The sequence below is a fragment of the Alligator mississippiensis genome, chromosome 3 (genome assembly GCF_030867095.1).
Source record: "Alligator mississippiensis isolate rAllMis1 chromosome 3, rAllMis1, whole genome shotgun sequence".
NCBI lineage: Eukaryota > Metazoa > Chordata > Crocodylia > Alligatoridae > Alligator > Alligator mississippiensis.
In genome coordinates, this window is record NC_081826.1 from 126,793,796 (window position 1) to 126,812,932 (window position 19,137).

Below are 19,137 nucleotides of genomic sequence, written 5' to 3' on the forward strand. Positions count from 1 at the left end.
TCTACCGGATACCACACCAAACTTCCCAACCAGCCTTTAGCACCACGTCCAAACAGAGAAGGTAAATATTTCTAGTGCTTTATCTTTAATGTCCTTCTTACTGTTCGTATCATTGCAGTGACCTTAGCGGTGAACTACCTGGTACCTTTGCATTGTATTGTGTTGACCTAAGGAGTTGTTTCTTGTGGGGAATTCAACAGCATAGATACTGCTGGATAGAAACATATTTGCCTGAAACTTTTGGTGGATGCAAAGCAGTATTTTTCATGCCGTAGTTTTCTCATTTGCCAGTTCTGGAGACAGTATTTTAAGGGTCAGATAGAAGAAAATCCCAAACCATTTGCAAGTACAGTGCAGGTATACAGCAGAAAACATTCCTGAATATTCTTGTGAATAAAACCAGCAGCTTTTCTGCAGGTGTTCCCAGCTCCATGCATTTCAAGGCATTTGGCTGGACAAATTTTCATTACAAGTATCTTTGTGGAAAACAGAATTGTGAGCATACTGGCAGGAATAAGTTTTTATCTAAGTATCTGCACTGGAAGTGCTCTTGTATTCAATATCAAAAAGCTCTTTGTTATTGTGCAGAAGATTAATTGAATGAGGACTTCCCTTCCTGCCTCTCAAGGGGACACCAGGATTTCGATCCATGTGCACAGGTGTAAGCGAAGCTACTTGCCTTCTGAATGTTCTCCTGGAAGGATGGGAATTGCAAACACCAGGGAATGGGAAAAGCATTGGCTCCACCGATGTATAACTGATGGACAGAATTGCTGAGTCAATATGATAGGTAGAAGTTTACTGCTGATACAGACATTTACTGTGAAGCTGACTGATTAGCCCTGCAGTAAATGTCTCTCAGCGCCTACATCTTCGGCCCTATTAATTTGAAGTAAACTAATGAACTTCACTGTAGGATAGTAGTTATGAACACGTAAGTACTAGCCTGCATCAAGAGTTTTTTAGTGCACAGCGACGCATGTGCACAGACTGATGTGTCTGGCTGGGGCATCAGGGCACTCCAGTGCAGGCTGTGCATGCCTGCTAACCCCATACTGGAGCACCCTTGTGCCCTAGTCAGCCCTTCTGCAGTACGTTGAACCGGGTTGGAGCAGCCCCAGGTTGGCAGGCTGGCTCCCTTCCAGCCAAAGCTGCTCTGACCTGGCTCAATGTGCTGTGATCCTGGGCACACATTCAAACGCAGCACCCAGGAACAATATCTGATGTGAACTGTGCCAGAATTTATTGCTTTGAATTAATTGCATGTGTAGAAATGCCCCCCGTGCCTAAAGTCACTTTACATTAGCTTCAAATTGGTTTTAAAAGATCACTGGTTGCAAATACACTGAGAACCAGGAGGGGTGGATACGAGGAACAGAATGACTTGGCTTCTTCCTATGAAGCGAGTTATTAGTGCTGCCTATATTCTAGGGGTACAAAACACGGGCTTTACAGAGAGGACACAGAGCTTTCCCAGAGAGTTTACAAACAGCAGTTAGTGAGCAAAAGAAGGAAAGAAGTCTTTCATCTTTCTCTGGACAAAGTATGTAGCAGTGCTTGCTGTCGCCCTGGCAAAAGAACATCCTATTTAATAGCTGTTTTCCTAAAGAAAATTAAGATAGAAAATGTGTTCATTATTGATCAGGGCTGAGATGATGCTGCTAGAGATGCACAGACTCCTATATCTTTTAATCATTTAGATATGCATACTGAGATGTTTCTTTAAAAATGTATTCTTACATAGAATGTAGCACAAATAATGATGATTTTCATTTCAGTGGGCCATGATTCTACTGGGTAATTTAAAAGCTCCATTACAACAGCAGTGAAGTGACTTAAGAGCACTAGTTTCATTAAAGTCCCATCCCATTCCCTCATCCCCCTTCTCCCCTCCCATAAATACATGGGCATTCCAGTGACTTCTGTAGACACTGTGTGCACACTAAGTCAGGATCTGCCCCCATTTATAGAGAGCTCATTTACATGTGTTAGTCAAAAAAACTCTTTATTAAGTTGAATTAGTCTATAAGGTGCCAGTCTGCCCTGTCTTCTTCATTAAGGGCATGTCTACACATTGCCATAGCAATGCACTATGTTGTTGTACAGCATGCTGCGCTGATGTAGCAATCACGAGTCGACACGTAATCGCTAGCTACGTCGCTGTAGCAGTGCACTCCTATTTTAGCACACCACAACAGCAACGTAGTGGCAAAATCTAACCTTGTGTTGCGTGCACAGCACAGTATGGGGGGTTACTGCATTGTGCTTTAGTACTTCCAAAAGGAAGTACTAAAACACATTCCTGTAGCAATGTCACTGTACGGCAACCCGTAAACACGCTGTAAGGATGTTATGTGCACAGTACCTGCAAGGAGAGGACTAAGATACATGCATTCCTTAAGAGATTCTATTCATTAAGGAAAGGAAGATGACATTCTTCACTGATATTAATTCCAGTGGTGTCATTATTTGCAGAGAATTTGGTACATCACTAAAGGGAAGGCAATTGCTCTCAGCTTTGGATGTAAAATGGATAGAGACTCCTGGACACATGTAAACCTTTAGATCACTTTATTCAGATTAAAGTTAGTATAACATAAGGATTCCACAAGCCTTGGGGAAGTCCAAGCAATAAAAGTAAGTAGGGACTGAACAAGGGCTATTACATTGTACAACCTTTGGAAGGTAAGTCATGAAGCGACTGTGATTGATTAATCTGCACATACAGTGAACCACAGAAAACTGTTACTGAGAAGTGATAAATATCTACATTCAGGTGGTTGGCCACGGGGAGGATATAATTTGCAGTTTATGAAAAAAAAAGAGCTTTATGAGAGATGAGAGTTCTTCATGATATCTTCTATTGGACCAACCATGTTAGTTGGATGAGTTGTGCAACACACTTTCAGGCACCACATGCTCTTCCTCAGGTCACAGAAAGCTGCCAGTTAGCATTTCATCAGTGAGAGGTGGGAAAAGGCTCCTTCTGTCTGAAAAGGAAAAGGCACAAACTAGGAGATAATCATGAGTCTCACACTAATTCTCTTGTCCCAGGCTTCACCGTCTTCACCATGGCCTCACTCAGCAAAGCAAATGCTGAATTCTGCTTTGACTTTTTCAAAGAGGTCCAGAAATCAAAAAGAAAAGAAAACATCTTCTTCTCCCCTCTGAGCATCTCTTCGGCCATGGCCATGGTCCTCCTGGGTGCTAGAGGCAACACGGCCAAACAGATGGAAAAGGTAGGCTTTCCTCACTCTGCTACTGTCAATACTGCCTGTCAGTGCAGTGTCAGAATACAGGGGACTCCAAAAATGTTGTTAACAGTGCACAGGCTTTGAATAATAACGGTCAGATTTATAAGCCTACATTTGAAGCTTTTGACCCCATGTTTCCCACATGTAGGAAACAATAATCCAGCAAATCAAGGGGGCCCTCAGGAAAGAACTTATGCCTTTCAGGCTACGTCTACACAGTAAACTTGCTATTTTAGGAGTGGTGCTAGGCTCTGCATGGGTTGCCTCCACCACTGGAAGCTTGCTGCATGGCAGAATTGGCTGAGTTGTTATTGATGGGTTCCCTCCACGGCATCTTTCCCTTCCCTACTGGCTAACCATGGTGTGTCAGTCCTTGGCCCCAAACAAGAGCTCTTTAGGAAACTCTGCTGTCCATTCAAATGCACCGCCAGTGAAATGAAGTACATGAGCTTCCCTACCTGGCATGTCTAAAGGGTTTTACAGTGTGCCGGGGAACACTCCAGTCCAGCCCCAAAATTCTGTTTTGATGACAGTTATAGCTGCAATCACCCAGCATTTTTGTTTCAGGTGCTTCATTTTGATGAAGTTTCAAGTTCTTCTGGAGGAAGTACAAACCATGGTAGCTCTGAGGTAAGGCAGCAGGTACATCAGGTTTGTCCTTTTCCCTTTGTATCAGCACTTCCCCAGAGAATGGCATAGATCTGAGCATCCTGTCTTCCCAACCTCTCATCTCATATATTTACACTAAATAAGGCCCATTTTTATTATATGAGTGGCATCTTTTTTTAACAAATAACCCTCTGTTTCAATGCTTGCAAGTGTTGAGCTGGACCATGGCAACCTGAAAATGAAAGACACTGTGAATGAGGAAAGTCGTTTTTTCTCATTTTTTTGGAAAGTGGAGGTAGAAATGTTTCATATCCATTCTTCTATGCCTATGATTGCTAAGAGGGAGAACCACAGAAAGAGAAGAATCCAGACAGAATAGTTTAGCAAAGAAAAATATATCTTTGTATGATAACTAAAGAAAAGGCCCTCATGTTGAGGTCTACAATAAGGGTCCTAGTCTATGATTCATAGATGTTAGGGTTGGAAGGGACCTCAATAGATCATCGAGTCCGACCCCCTGCATAGGGAGGAAAGAGTGCTGGGTTCAGATGACCCCAGCTAGATGCTTATCTAACCTCCTCTTGAAGACCCCCAGGGTAGGGAAGAGCACCACCTCCCTTGGGAGCCCATTGCAGACCTTGGCCACTCTAACTGTTAAGAAGTTCTTCCTAATGTTCAGTCTAAATCTGCTCTCTGCTAGCTAATGGCCATTATTTCTTGTAACCCCCGGGGGCGCCTTGGTGAGTAAAGCCTCCTCAATTCCCTTCTGTGCCCCCATGATGAACTTATAGGCAGCCACAAGGTCACCTCTCAACCTTCTCTTGCGGAGGCTGAAGAGGTCCAGGTGCCCCAGTCTCTCCTCATAGGGCTTGGCCTGCAAGCCCTTAACCATACGAGTGGCCCTTCTCTGGACCCTCTCCAGGTTATCCACATCCCTCTTGAAGTGCGGCGCCCAAAACTGCACGCGGTACTCCAACTGCGGTCTGACCAGCGCCCGATAGAGGGGAAGTATCACCTCCTTGGTTCTGTTCGTCATGCATCTGCTGATGCACGATAAAGTGCCATTAGGTTTTCTGATGACTTCGTCACACTGACGACTCATGTTCATCTTGGAGTCCACTAGGACTCCAAGATCCCTTTCTGCTTCCATGCCTCCAAGCAGGTCATTTCCTAGGCAGTAGGTATGCTGGACATTTTTCCTCCCTAGGTGCAGCACTTTGCATTTCTCCTTGTTGAATTGCATTCTGTTGTTTTCCACCCATATTTCCAACCTGTCCAGGTCTGCTTGTAGTTGTTCCCTGCCCTCCAGTGTGTCCACTTCTCCCCATAGTTTTGTGTCATCCACAAACTTGGACAGAGTACACTTTATTCCCTCGTCCAAGTCGCTGATGAAGACATTGAAGAGTATCGGTCCAAGGACCGAGCCCTGCGGGACCCCACTGCCCACACCCTTCCAGGTCGATACAAACCCATCCACTACGACTCTCTGGGTATGACCCTCTAGCCAATTCGCCACCCACCGGACTGTGTAGTCATCCAAGTCACAGCCTCTTAACTTGTTCACCAGTATGGGGTGGGATACCGTATCAAAGGCCTTCCTGAAGTCGAAGTAAACGACGTCATCCCCTACTCCTGCGTCCAGGTGTTTTGTAACCTGGTCATAAAAAGAGACTAGATTAGTCAGGCATGATCTACCTGCTACGAATCCTGTTTGACCTCGATGTTTGACCTGGAGGTGTCATGAGTATATTTTGGTGGGGAGGTAACAATTCTACATCAGATACAGCTTCATGGTTGAAAGGCCAACCCTGCTAAAGAAATTATTATTTTGTTATTTGAAGTGTGAAGAAACTGGAGAAGTTCATTCTCAGTTCCAGGCACTCTTATCAGCAATCAACAAGCCCAGCACCAATTTTTCTCTAAGCATTGCTAACAGGCTGTACAGAGCAAAGGGTTTTCACTTCCTTGAGGTAAGCTGCAATGGTGTCCATGCTAGTAATGAATTTAGTACAATTACTGTCTACCCTGGAACATAATGGAATGTGTCCAAGATGGCATGGTGAGAGTGTTTTCCATAAAGATGTTCTATACAGTAGTCAAATTTGTTTCTTGTTTTCCATGCAGGGAGTAAAGAAAAAAGCAAAAGCATAGATAGGTACTTGTTCACAATGGCTAGCAGAACTCATTAAATGTCTGACTTTCTCTTTTTTTGCAGGCAATATCAGTGTTTTTAATTTTGCTTTCATTCCAGTTCAGATCGAAGGTAGTTATTTGTAAAATTCTCACAGCAAAAAATACTAAAAAAGTTTGTTTAGAAAAGTACATGTTGGAATTTGTAAATGTCATGTTTATTTCAATTTCATGTATTATTATTTATAATATATTATTTTGGGACACGTTTATCCTTTATAATTTGCATTACTAGTACTAGTACTGATATGTCAGTTTGACAACTAGCAGCTACTTCATTCTCACATTGTATCATAGGCATTACTATAATTAACAGCTTGTGAAAACTATAAAAGTGACAAAGACACGCAGAATTCCATTAAAGAAAGTACTACAAAGATTCACAATTTTTTAAATGAAAACTTCTATTTGAGATTGTTTTATATTGATATATTTACCAAAACCAAATATTAAAAAAATTGAATTAAATAAAAACTGTTTTTTGCTTTAAAAAACCTATATGTATGTGTATATACACACATATATATATAGACATACATACATATATATGTATCTATATATGTACACATGCACATATATACACACACACACACATATATATACATACATATATATGTATGTGTATATATATATGTATCTATATATGTACACACGCATACATATATATATATATATATATATATATATATATATAGACATACTGTTATATTTTCTGACATGATCAGCTTCCCAGTTCTTATATGCACTTCACCTTTAATCAGAGGCCTTGTTTGGAAAACACCCATATTAATACATAATTTCTAATAAAAAATTATAAGGAATTCTAAGATTGTAAAATTAATCGCTCATAAAAATGCCAAAACAGGGTCACTTTAGCCACAAGTGTGCACATCATGAGGAATCTTGCATGAAGTGATTACAGAATATTCTTTCTGCAAGATCATTCCTGCAAGAGGTGAATGAGGTCGATCTTCCACATTTCTACTTAATTCCTGTGAAATCAGTTGGACTCCACACAGGGCAGCTTGCAGTCAGGGCTACCTTGCATTCCACATAGAGTACGCTTAGTGGGAACTTCCACACAGGATGTACTGCTGTTTCACACGCAGAACTAGCAGACCATTGGAAGATCATCAATAAAAATAAACTGTTGTCTGTTAGAAGCAGAACGCGTTAGAACCCACTTTGCAAACACTTTTAATTTGGACAACATTCACATTATCTTCAGTGAACTGAGAAGGTCATATGTCTGACCCAGTACTTATCTCAACCACAAATCAGTAATGCCACAATCTTGCCACACAATTTTCAGAAATGCTATTTCTTATCACAAAGGTATATTCCTTTCATTGCTTTAATGCTCAAAAGCAGCTAATCCACTTTTGCTGAAACAGAAACCCTTGGCAAAGAAGGACCTTGACAAAAAGAAAGAGATCACCCCCCAAAATAAGAACATTGACAAAATTATAAAGAACTAAAAAGGGGCCTCTTGAAGGGGGATACAAAGAAGATGCATCTTCAGTAATAGCTAACTGTGCCTAACACTGTGCCTAACTGCTACAATAAAAGATATAGCACCTTCAAGGATACCTTCAGTATATATTACCTGGCACATATTCACTAGCACATGTTCACTTAATGGCACATGTGCATGGTCAGCTGTACTATATTGGGATTGGGGATTAGATTGCAATCACAACATTATGCTGGCCAGTCCAGGGGGAGTCTAGGATTATGATCCTGATCTTGCCCTGCACCTGCAGGTAAAAAGCCAATTGCCCAGTGAACCTGTGCAGTCCAGAGAGCTGGGACTGACAATCACATGGCACAGGAATTGTGACTGGAATCTTATCGTGCCAGTAATTGCCTGAACATGTGGCTGGATTACTATTTAAAACATGATTAACTGGTTAATCACATCTTAAATTTAACATGTGTCAGGGGCCTGAATGTCCTCTGCAGGCTGCAGAATTGCTTATGTAAAGTCTACACCATGAACAAAAGAGAGTTTAATGCACTTCAATTATGAGGACAAAACATTAAAAAAAATCATTTCCATTTTCCCCTTTTCACTATAGTACAAGCTCCCCCCACCCCGCAAAAAAACCAATAAACAAGCCCAGCAGCCTAAATTGAAGTCCCTAAAAAGACATTTAAGGGCAAAATTGTGAAAAACACAAGGCACAATTGGGTGCTCTGCTCCCTCTGAAAGTTAATGACAGATGTGTAACAATGGGTTGAGGGCATAAAGAGAGGCTCCTGCTTTGGACTTTACCAAATTTTCCTGTCAAGGAGTCATTCTGAGTTGCATCTTAAAACTGTAAAATAAGTGTTAATATAACTGGAGACAAAGAAAGAATGAACATTGATTAGCAAAGTGGGTTTGAAAATAGATTTTCTTTCAAATAGTCTGTGCAGGATGTGGGTGTTTGCACTGGCACAGCCTCAGATTTTAGTCTCACTCTCTACCCATATTGCATTCTTGCTCTGGTGCAATAGGGAAGGGTCTTGCACACAGGAAGTTATAGGCCCTGTTACACACATTTGTCTTTCGTACTTTCCAGCAATACTTGAAGTGCACAGAGACACTGTACCATGCTGAGCTGGAAGCTGTTGACTTTAGGAATGCTCTAGAAGAAACCAGAAAAAAAATTAACACCTGGGTGGAAGAACAGACCAGTGGTAAGTCCAGGAAATATTGGGTGCTTGGATGAATACATACATATGAGAATTAATGAATAATATAATACCTGAAGATGAAGTTCTTTCTGCTTTGCTAAGCCTCACAGGCTTTTCAATTTTTCCACAACATTGTCCTTTACTTGTTAATGCTAGAAAATTGGACACAGGTTCAAGACTTCTTTGAACATGTCTATCCTGGCTCCCAGCAGAACCAAGAACTGCTACCAAGTTACAAGTCTCTTTCTCAGGAGAGTGGCACTGAGTTGTTCACTCCTGACCTCTACGGGCCAGCCACTCTGCCCCAGGAGAGACTCAGAGTGGTGCCGGGGCATGCACTCAAGACCACTGTAACTTACTGATCTGCCTAATGATTAGGCTTGCCCAGGAGAGTGGGCAGGTTTGCTTCTTGACAGTGGTCTTAAGCTTGGCAGAAAAGAGCTAAATAGACATGGCCTCTGAGGTCTTCTGGCTTGCAGCTCTACAATAGTTTACTGTTGATGCATCAGTTTCATTTCAAGATCGTTCTTGTCATCACTGAACTCTGAATTATTATAAATCAAGTCTAGTGGAATATCCGAACAAAGTATGTTAATGCAGCTGAATTGATTATTTTTAAAGGTAAAATCAAAGAGTTGTTCGCAGAGCACGTTCTAGGTTCAGATACTATCCTGGTGCTGGTCAATGCTATCTACTTTAAAGGAAAGTGGACTTCAGAATTTAAGAAAGAAGACACCAAGGAAAGACCTTTCAGGTTAAACAAGGTACTGTATGGACTAGGGCTGAAATGAAGGAAACACAACCCTGTCTTTATTTCTGTCAAAAGAGGTTGAGAGCTTCTCCTTGCTGCCTGTCAACCATTTTAACTAACTCTATAGAGATTTTGCTACCACAAGTTACTCAGGAGTTGCTCTGACATTCATCCCTCCACATTGAGATATCCTCAAAGAGGTTTCAGTGGAAGGTAACAGACTTACTTAATTATAAGGGAACTGGCCAATTAGGACTTCTATTTAGATACAAAAGCCTGGTAAGGGGAAAAGGTCACGTGAGCTGAACACATGACATACCTGATAAGAAGTTGCGTTCATGTTCTGTTCTCGAGCCTGAAGCAATCCTAATCTATAAAACAGGATTCTGGCATGGCACTATTCTGGCTTTTATAATGTTGGGTTCCAAAATGAGGAACATAACTATATCCAGGGGATTTTAACTTAATTCTTCTCCTTAACAAATGGATGTTTATCTATAGTGTTCTTTAAAACAAAATGTCCTCATTTGAGATGTCAAAACAAATGCATGGTGGGGTTGAGGGAAATTCTATCCTAACCCATAAGTCAGAAAAAAGTTGATATTGTCCTCTCTAGAATGAAAAAGAGAGTTATAATGAACTTTATGTGAGAGGGGCTGAAAGGGAGGAACACAACATGCCACTGTTCAGGTCCAGAAAGCCGAGAGATAGAACAGGGGCTGGCTACCTGTGGAGAATTTCATCCTGGGCCAGAAACAGATCCTAGACCCAGTTTGACTGTGTGACTTCCAGTACACAGATTCTGGATAGGGGAATGTCTGTGCTTTCTGCTTCTCTTCATGTCTGTTCTTCATATTACAGAATCAGACCAAGAATGTGCAGATGATGTTTCAGAATGGCTACTACAATCTGGCCATCATAGAGGAACCTGAGATTCAAGTGCTGGAACTCCCCTACGGTGAAAAAGAAGAAGGAGAACTGAGTATGTTCATTTTTTTACCAAAAGATATCAAGGATAACTCCACTGGCCTGGAACAGGTAAATCCTCTGATCTCTGAGGGTGTGTATAAAAGGCTTATATACGCTGCCTATGAATGCACTGATATCTTTGCTCATCTTCAATTATCTGGGCAGTACAAACAGAAGAAAAGGCAATAGTAAAGGTTCTTTATATTTTCTCCCATTTACTGTGGATTTTGAAGATGCCCGTTATTAGACTGAAGAACATTATATTTCATTTCCTTAGACAAAATATACATGGTAAATTGTTAATGAATGAAACTTTGGGGATTTTTAAAAAAATTCAACAATAAATCCTGAAAATATGACATTTTAGTGACGATCTAAAAAATGTTTCTTTGGGAGAGGGTGGGATTGAGCTACAATTGTGCTGGTTAGATATTTCCCAAATTTCAAATAAAATTTGATATCTTTATCTCAAAAGACACAGGAAAAGATTAAAATATATTTGGAAATGGTCCTACTTCCCATTCTTCATTTGATTATGAGCTGTGTTCTGGTAATCCATTTGTTTTTTGTAGTTAAATAAGCATACTAAACATGAAATTGAAAACCAGATTCACTCCACTCACACAAATTCAGCTCTTTGGTCTCTTTGTTTTTTCATCCTAAATTTTCTATTCTCCTGTTTTTGCCCCTGTAGCTTGACAGTGCACTCATCTATAAAAATTTTGTAGAGTGGACCACGATGATGGAGATGCATAAACGAAACGTGGATGTGTACCTGCCCCGATTCAAGATGCAGGAAAGCTGTGACCTTGGGGAAACTCTGCAGGCTATGGGGATGTGCGATCTGTTTGACTCTTTGACGGCTGATTTATCAGGAATGACTGGAAACCATGATCTGGCTGTGTCCAAAGCCATCCATAAATCTTATGTGGATGTTAATGAAGAGGGCACTGAAGCAGCTGCTGCTACAGGGGTTGTAGCAGGTGTTACAAGTGTTGGGATGTCTTATGAGTTTAAGGCTGACCACCCCTTCCTCTTCCTTATCAAACACAATGTAAACAACAGCATTCTCTTTTTTGGCCAATGTACCTCTCCTTAACTAGAGGGCACTTTGAAACAATATAGGAAGACCTACAACCTTGTTGAAGTGAGGATAAAAGATAATATTTCTCAAGTTTTTTGAAATTTTGCAAATTTGAAATGAGAGACTTTTTAATGCAATGGCTTCTAAGAAAAGTCTCCTAATACAGTGGCCAGCAACCTTTGACAAGCTGTGGCCAAAACCATACAGCTCCAGTCTGGTGTGGACCAAGTGCCTTTAGCAGCACATTGGCAGTGGGGAGTTTTTCCTGCGCCCAAGCCAGGGTCAGGCATCTAGGAGCTGTGCCTGTGCCACTGCCACTGCTTCTCTCAGCCCCCTATCCCCTGGCTGGGGGGGAGAATGCAGCTTCCCACTGGCTGAAAGCTGTGCCTATGCTACAACTGAGGGATGGTGGTGGCGATAAGTGGCAGAGGCGCGGGTGCAGCTAGAAACTGCCCAGCTCTTGCACAAACCCTTGCTGCCTGACCTTGACATGGGGGCAGGTGCAGGCACAGGCAAAGCTCTCCACCTCCAGTGGTTCTGCGGACTGAATCTGAATATGTTGCTGGCCCCTCTTCTATTATGTTATTGTCTTTTGCCTTTATATTGCTTAGAACTTACTGTCTTTATATTGGTTATCATAATGTAACCAAAGCAGCTATCTCCTAAATTTGAAATCATTTTGACTCCATTACGTGCTCTTGTTTCCATTGTCATGACCCAAAGGTCTGATTTTTTGTGTGTGCTTCGGCACTCGAATTATCCCCATGGGTTTACAGCTTCATTGCATGGAAGAGTCCTGCTGCACAGAGAACCTGCGTGCAAAGGAGTGTTCCCGCCACTTTGCAGCGGTCTTTGCAGGGTGCATTTCCTTTGCAACACAGAAATGCACGGTGCAAAGGAGTTCCCACTCGTTGTATGCAAATTCGTGTCCCGCTATTGGCTAGTGCTAAATTATTCCCACGTGGCGGCTAGCGATTGGCCTGCTAGCCGTATAAGAGGCTTGAGCAGTTTCCGCCCAAGCCGAAGAGGACTCCACATCCATCTCGTGGGGACTCTGGGTGTACGCGGCAGGGTAATAGAAACCCTGTGTGTTGCTCAGAGGAGTTTGGCGGCCTGATCCACCGCCCACCTCTTCCCGTCTTCGAACGGAGCCTACTATAAGACGTACCGACGAGTTTTATGCGCGCTTGTCCTGGACATCTGGAGTTCTGTCTACGTGGAGCCTAGCAAACTCCACGTGATTGTTCGTGTTTTGTCTGCGTGGAGCCTAGCAAACTCCACGTGTGTTCGTGTTTTCTGTTGTAACCGCAACTCAAGCAAGTCTCCAGCCTGCACCGCGACCATCTCGGTGTCAGTAAACAATCTTAAAATCAACCGTTACGTGTCTGTGCCTAATTCTAGCTCGGCGCCTGCCCTCTCCGACCCGGCCTGCCCGGGCTGCCAGCCACAGCCCGCGTGCAGAGCAACGAAAAGGGCCCGGGGCCTGACCCGGCCCGCACATGGCGACGAGGATGGGATCAGGAGAGGGCTCGCTAGAGTTAGAATTAGTTGAGAACTGCCCTTGGAGAAGTGGGAGACACAGCGTAGCAAGCATCGCAGAACTGGAGGCGCACATCGCGTACCACCAGGCAGGCGGAACGGGCAGGAGATGTGTCCGTGGACACCTTTCACTAAGGGGAGAAGAGGGAACTCCAGAAGTCGGAGCCCTAGAAGGGAAAGAAGTGTGTCTGCACCCCGCGGCATTCAGGTGTATTATGAGCGATGAGCGGGTCCTGTACAGGCCCCTCAATAGTGTAACCCTTGCCGAAGTCGACCCGGCGAGCGCAGTAAGCCTGACCCCCACCCGGGAGTGTGTCCGTTGCTCACGGTGTGCCCGAGAGATGGGAGAGATGATGCCAATCGGCTGGTTCTCCCCTTGCATGGTGGTGCCTAGACTAAGGAGTCGAGAGCGTCCGTCCGAGCTCTGCGAAGACCCGGAGACGGAGGACTGCACCGTAAATGAGAGAGTGGTCCTACGGTGCAACAAGGGGGGAAAACTAAATGCAACCTTTCAGACTATGACTGATCTGATGAGTGAAACTTTAAGCTTGAAGACCCAGCTGCGTATGGCCGTTCGGGTGGTCGGAGAAGCGGCTGAGAAAGGGGATCTTAAACTGCCCCGACAAGATGGCGCCGAGCAGAGGGAAGACTGCGTGGAGAAGCCGGAAGAGAGGGATGGAGCTTCGGGAGAGCCCGCGAGGGTTCAGCCGGTGACTCCGCCCAGCGACGCAGCGTCGATTCTGCCGACCACGCCCCTCTGCCGAAGGGAGGGGGAGTCAAGCGGAGGAGTGCATCCGCCCCTCCCGCCTGAAACAACAACAACCCCCACTGTAACAATGACTACAGCTCTGACAGAAACAGCAACAGCAACGACAACTCGCGAAGAAATTGATCAGCCTGCAGCATCGAGCAGCCCAGTCATCGGTCTGCAGAGTGCAGTTCAAGCTACCACCTATTACACTCGTTCCAGAGTCGAACTGCAGAATTTGTGTAGAGAATCCAGGATCCGATCCGAGGAAACTCTGGCTGTGTGGTTAGGACGTCTGGTCGTGGAACTTGGGTCCGACCTCCTGGACCAGGAAGAAGCAAGCTTCTTGGTGAGACAAGCTTCATGGAGTAGGGGACATGTTACCGACATCGACATGGTGGCGTTTAGCGTCCACTGGCCTATTCTGATTCCAGTGCCTGTGGCAGGAGTGATCGAACAGAAGGCCCACGCATGGCACGATGGATGACCAGAGCACACCGGTGCAGAACAACTTGTACTGGCTATTATCGGAGTTTCGTATTGCGCCTGGAACCCACGAATATGCACGTTGGGACTAACACCACTCCAACAAATGTGACCGTGGCCTCACCATCACCTGCGAGACCCTGGAACCGTTCCAGTGACCCTCGACAGCATAGACAGTTGTCTTAAGGTTTACAGGCAAAGAAACATTGTGGTTTTGCGGATTGTGCTGAACCCACTGGTCGATCATCCTGTGAGTAGTCTCCTTCATCAGTTGTCAAGACTGCGCGTCCTAATGGAGCCAAGACTATCCAGTGATCGGGAGTGTCAATGCCCGACTGAGGCTCAGAACATGAAACACCACGAATCCGAACGTCCAGTATTACGCCAGAGAATGCAAGAGGAGCGAAACATGTTTGGATTCCTCCTACAGCGTTCTGGACTTAATAAGAGACAGCTTCAGATTTTGGGAGATGCGGGACAATGACAGCTAGCCTACGAGTTAGGTTTTCACTATCTAGAAGAAGGCGATGATGACTCCTCGACGATTTCGTCGAGTTGCTGAGCATGAAAAGAAAGAGAGCTGTCCAGTATAAAATCGTGTTTACATATTTGTATTTAATAGTGATGATAAGTTTAATCGACTGCATTATCATGCGGTCCTGTGTGATTTTATAAATAGTAGTGAAATAACCATTTTAAGAGAGTTCTTTTACAGATCAGGGATTTGGAGTGCGTGGTGGAGAGAGGCCCCGAGAGGGACAACATCATCAAAAGGAACGAAGGCCTGACGCGCAATTCCACCATGACGCCCACCGAAGTCATGATCGTTCAGTTTTTTGTTATGAATGTGATTTTATGTATATGTGTGTGTGTCAGTTATTATTTGATTCGATCCCTTGAGGATGAACTTTTATTGTTGACTGATTTTGTTTTTGCTCGTTTAGTTTCGCGAACCATTGACAGAGCTGTTAATAACCCGGATGATGAGTTTGAAGTATAATTCTATTGTGCCTTCAGCAAGGGGGGGATGTCATGACCCAAAGGTCTGATTTTTTGTGTGTGCTTTGGCACTCGAATTATCCCCGTAGATTTACAGCTTCATTGCATGGAGGAGTTCTGCTGCACAGAGAACCCGCGTGCAAAGGAGTGTTCCCGCCACTTTGCAGCGGTCTTTGCAGGGTGCATTTCCTTTGCAACACAGAAATGCACGGTGCAAAGGAGTTCCCACTCGTCGTATGCAAATTCGTGTCCCGCTATTGGCTAGTGCTAAATTATTCCCACGTGGCGGCTAGCGATTGGCCTGCTAGCCGTATAAGAGGCTTGAGCAGTTTCCGCCCAAGCCGAAGAGGACTCCACATCCATCTCGTGGGGACTCTGGGTGTACGCGGCAGGGTAATAGAAACCCTGTGTGTTGCTCAGAGGAGTTTGGCGGCCTGATCCACCGCCCACCTCTTCCCGTCTTCGAACGGAGCCTACTATAAGACGTACCGACGAGTTTTATGCGCGCTTGTCCTGGACATCCGGAGTTCTGTCTACGTGGAGCCTAGCAAACTCCACGTGATTGTTCGTGTTTTGTCTGCGTGGAGCCTAGCAAGCTCCACGTGTGTTCGTGTTTTCTGTTGTAACCGCAACTCAAGCAAGTCTCCAGCCTGCACCGCGACCATCTCGGTGTCAGTAAACAATCTTAAAATCAACCGTTACGTGTCTGTGCCTAATTCTAGCTCGGCACCCACCCTCTCCGACCCGGCCTGCCCGGGCTGCCGGCCACAGCCCGCATGCAGAGCAACGAAAAGGGCCCGGGACCTGACCCGGCCCGCACATCCATGTGTTTTAAACTGAGGAAAGTCTGAGTAAATCAGGTGGCCAAGTCGATGCCCCTGTTCATAAGAACGTGGCTGGAGACATTTCCCACAGAAAGTGAGCTGCAATCCTATTTTCTGGCTCCCTGGAGCCTTTCTTATAGAAAACCCAATGTTATGCCTTCCCTCACATCCTGGCATTACTCCTCCAATATAATCACATCAGCACTGCTTTAAAGAAGGGGTGCTTTCATGTACACTGAAAATTGGCAACAGAAGTAACTGGATAAACCCTCAGGTTTATGAAGTTTTGTAGTCACTCACCATACCGACAGCTACCCGGAGACCTTCTCCTTCACCATCATCCCCATCCCCACCCTGGCCTTTCCCTGAGCACAGGGAAGGGGGAGATACTGTTGTACAGGTAGCTGAGCTTCTTGCTGTGCACATGAGTAAAATCTCCTCCTTCCTTCATGGATCAGGTAGAGATCTCGGGAAAATTCTACAAATGTGGCAAGCGTTCCCATCTCTCTGCCCAAACGCTGGGAAGCAGGATGCAGCCTTCAAAATAACCTAACTTTCTGTCTGAAAGAGGCTGCACATTATTTGCCCTAAATTTCTTACCCTGTTGTTTCCAGATGAAACTCTGAATGTGGTCACCTAATTTTTATCCACAAAAGCAACTCCTCTTTTCTGTCCCAAGAATTACATCTAGATATAAAAGGCTGCCCATTCAACAATGATACAAATAAATCACTCAGTCACATGTAATGAATTTCTGGAAATTATTTCAGACTTCTCGTATTATAATAAAACCATGAAGAGTGAATTTGAACACATTAACTGCAATAGGTGCCTTAGCCATACAGACTAGTGGAGACAGTCCAGTACTTATAGACCGTGGGTAAAATGTTTCCAAAGCACCTAAGGGCCAGACCACTATCGTCTTCTAGGATGCTGCTCTTTCTGGCTTCAGCAAATGTGAAAAAGAGTTCCCACTCTGAGAGAAGGTCCAAATAGATGAGGTAAGATACCAAGGTTTACTCTGCATAGAATGGGGAGACTTGCATGCCTCTTAACAGTGATCCAGGACACCTGGGCTTAAAGGTGCCTAGACCTAGACAACAGGAACCAGAGGGTTGTCTCTGAAATCCTGCTCCTCTTCAGAGCCCAGGTGCCTGACTCAGGGTGGTATGTCTGGCACTAAAAGGAGCCTACCTCTGAGGAGAAGTTGCAGTCATGTCCACCTTTTGCATAAGCTTAGTGGTTAGAGCACTCTCTCAGGAAGTTGGAAACCTGAACTCGAGGTCCCCCTCAGACTGGAAAGGTTACACCCTCCATTTCCTACTTCCCACAACAGTGAGCTAAGCCCTGACCACCAAGCTGTAGGCAAGGCTGGGATGGGAGATTGGGGACACCCTCTACATCTCCCGAATATGGCCAATGCCCAGAAAAGAATTCATGAATGACAGGATGGGAAGGGGTCACAGTGTAGAGAGCACTCCCCTCACTGAGAGAGGGGTGGTACTCCTCAACCCTGTCGCCCGCAGGGTCGTTTTGCCAACCCCTCTGCAGAGCGCTCCTCGATGGCATCATCATCACCATTCTCTCCTGCATGTCCCAGGCAGCAAAGTTGTTGGGCTCCTGTGCTGCATTCCCTTCACACTGCCGCGTGGACCAGGCAAGCCTCCTTGGCTTGTGAGGGACAGCTTCCCCTCCATTTTGTGCGATGCTGAGAGGCAGCTTCCCCTCCATTTTGTGCGATACTGAGAGGCAGCTTCCCCTCCATTTTGTGAGGCCACAGAGCAGGCAGCTGCCCCTCCATCTGAGAAGCCTTCACAACCCCTGTTACTGAAGAGCACAACTCTTGGGCTAATTACCTGAGAAGAAGCCAAATCCAGAATATCTTCATTTTAATTGTACAAGGACTCTTTAATTGGGTGTCATTAGTCAGTTATATGTATATGAAGGCCACTTTAAATCTTTTAGCAGTTAGTAGATAGACTGTTGTTTCCTGAAGGCTGAGGTACTCAAGAGGTTGGCTATATAGTAACATTGTTTTTAGCTCTAGACATTTCAGCACAGGCATTCAGGGAAGTATATGACATGACATGACATGACATGACATGACATGACATGACATGACATGACATTATTACCGCTTGCTTTACTGCTTTGGTTAGTGGAGTTTAATATTTTAGTGAAGTTAGCTATATTAATACATGGTCGATGGTGCAATAACAATCTGTTTTAACTATTTAGTGTGTGGAGTGGTGAGTGTGGTCGTGTTAGTTGAAGCCATCAGGGACCTGAATGTGACCAAGCAGTGAGATATTGCTCTGGGTGTTTCTTGGTTACGCCTTGTCTTTGTTATGTCTTGTCCCTCTTTGTCCCCAGCAGTTTGGCATCGTCATTCAATGTACAATGGGGATAACTAAAGACAATGACTATCATGCCATGCAATGGGAGAGCATTGAATGAGCCCACCAAAGGGATGAAAGTGCTCAGACCATTACCATCTCTGGACAGTCGGATTGCTTTTCTTACAAGAAATGCTTTGAAAAGCTGTATCCCACTCTTCACGCAATTCTTGAAGCAGAGGTACAGCCATATTCATTCACAAACAGATTGCTTTCATTCACAAACAGATTGCTTTCACATTCATTAACAAATGGGGTGACTCTGAGGGGAGGTAAGAGTAGTGGAGATACTATCTTTTTGTCATACAGTACCAATATGTTAGCAACAAAGTCCAATCTTTTGGGTGGTGATTGGAACTGTGTACTGGATACGGTGCTTGAAAACTCAGTTACTGTTAATAGAGTGTATCAGAAAACTGAAAACAAGCCCCCTTATTTATTAAAAAGACCTAGGATTGGTTGATATCTGGAGGCTTCACCAACCCAGAGGTGAGAGGCTATACCTGCTTCTCATCAGTTCACTTATCATACTTCAGGATTGATTATTTTCTCATACCCAGTCTCTGGTTCCTGCTTGTTTAGGTGCAGAAACACATAACATCTTAATTT

At 44.3% G+C, this 19,137-nt stretch overlaps 1 protein-coding gene across 2 annotated transcripts; it reads left to right on the forward strand.

Moving 5' to 3' along the window:
- Window positions 1-16,003, forward strand: LOC102558365 (serpin B4). 2 transcript variants are annotated; one of them, XM_059724384.1, is made up of 9 exons: window positions 1-61; window positions 3,055-3,239; window positions 3,822-3,884; window positions 5,705-5,833; window positions 6,079-6,126; window positions 8,618-8,735; window positions 9,354-9,496; window positions 10,345-10,521; window positions 11,147-16,003. In XM_059724384.1, the coding sequence occupies exons 2-9, from the start codon at window positions 3,072-3,074 to the stop codon at window positions 11,549-11,551; spliced, it is 1,251 nt and encodes a 416-aa protein (XP_059580367.1). In that variant the 5' UTR covers window positions 1-61; window positions 3,055-3,071; the 3' UTR covers window positions 11,552-16,003. The 2 variants fall into 2 exon arrangements, with proteins under 2 accessions (XP_059580367.1, XP_059580368.1); XM_059724385.1 differs by lacking the exon at window positions 6,079-6,126.
- The last annotated feature ends 3,134 nt before the right edge of the window (window positions 16,004-19,137 follow it).

Bases quoted from the DNA above. Each gene is read 5' to 3' on its own strand.
- LOC102558365 (XM_059724384.1), top strand. From the start codon at position 3,072: ATGGCCTCACTCAGCAAAGCAAATGCTGAATTCTGCTTTGACTTTTTC. The intron at 3,240-3,821 runs GTAGGCTTTCCT...TTTTTGTTTCAG, and splicing joins CGGCCAAACAGATGGAAAAG to GTGCTTCATTTTGATGAAGT. The intron at 10,522-11,146 runs GTAAATCCTCTG...TTGCCCCTGTAG, and splicing joins ACTCCACTGGCCTGGAACAG to CTTGACAGTGCACTCATCTA.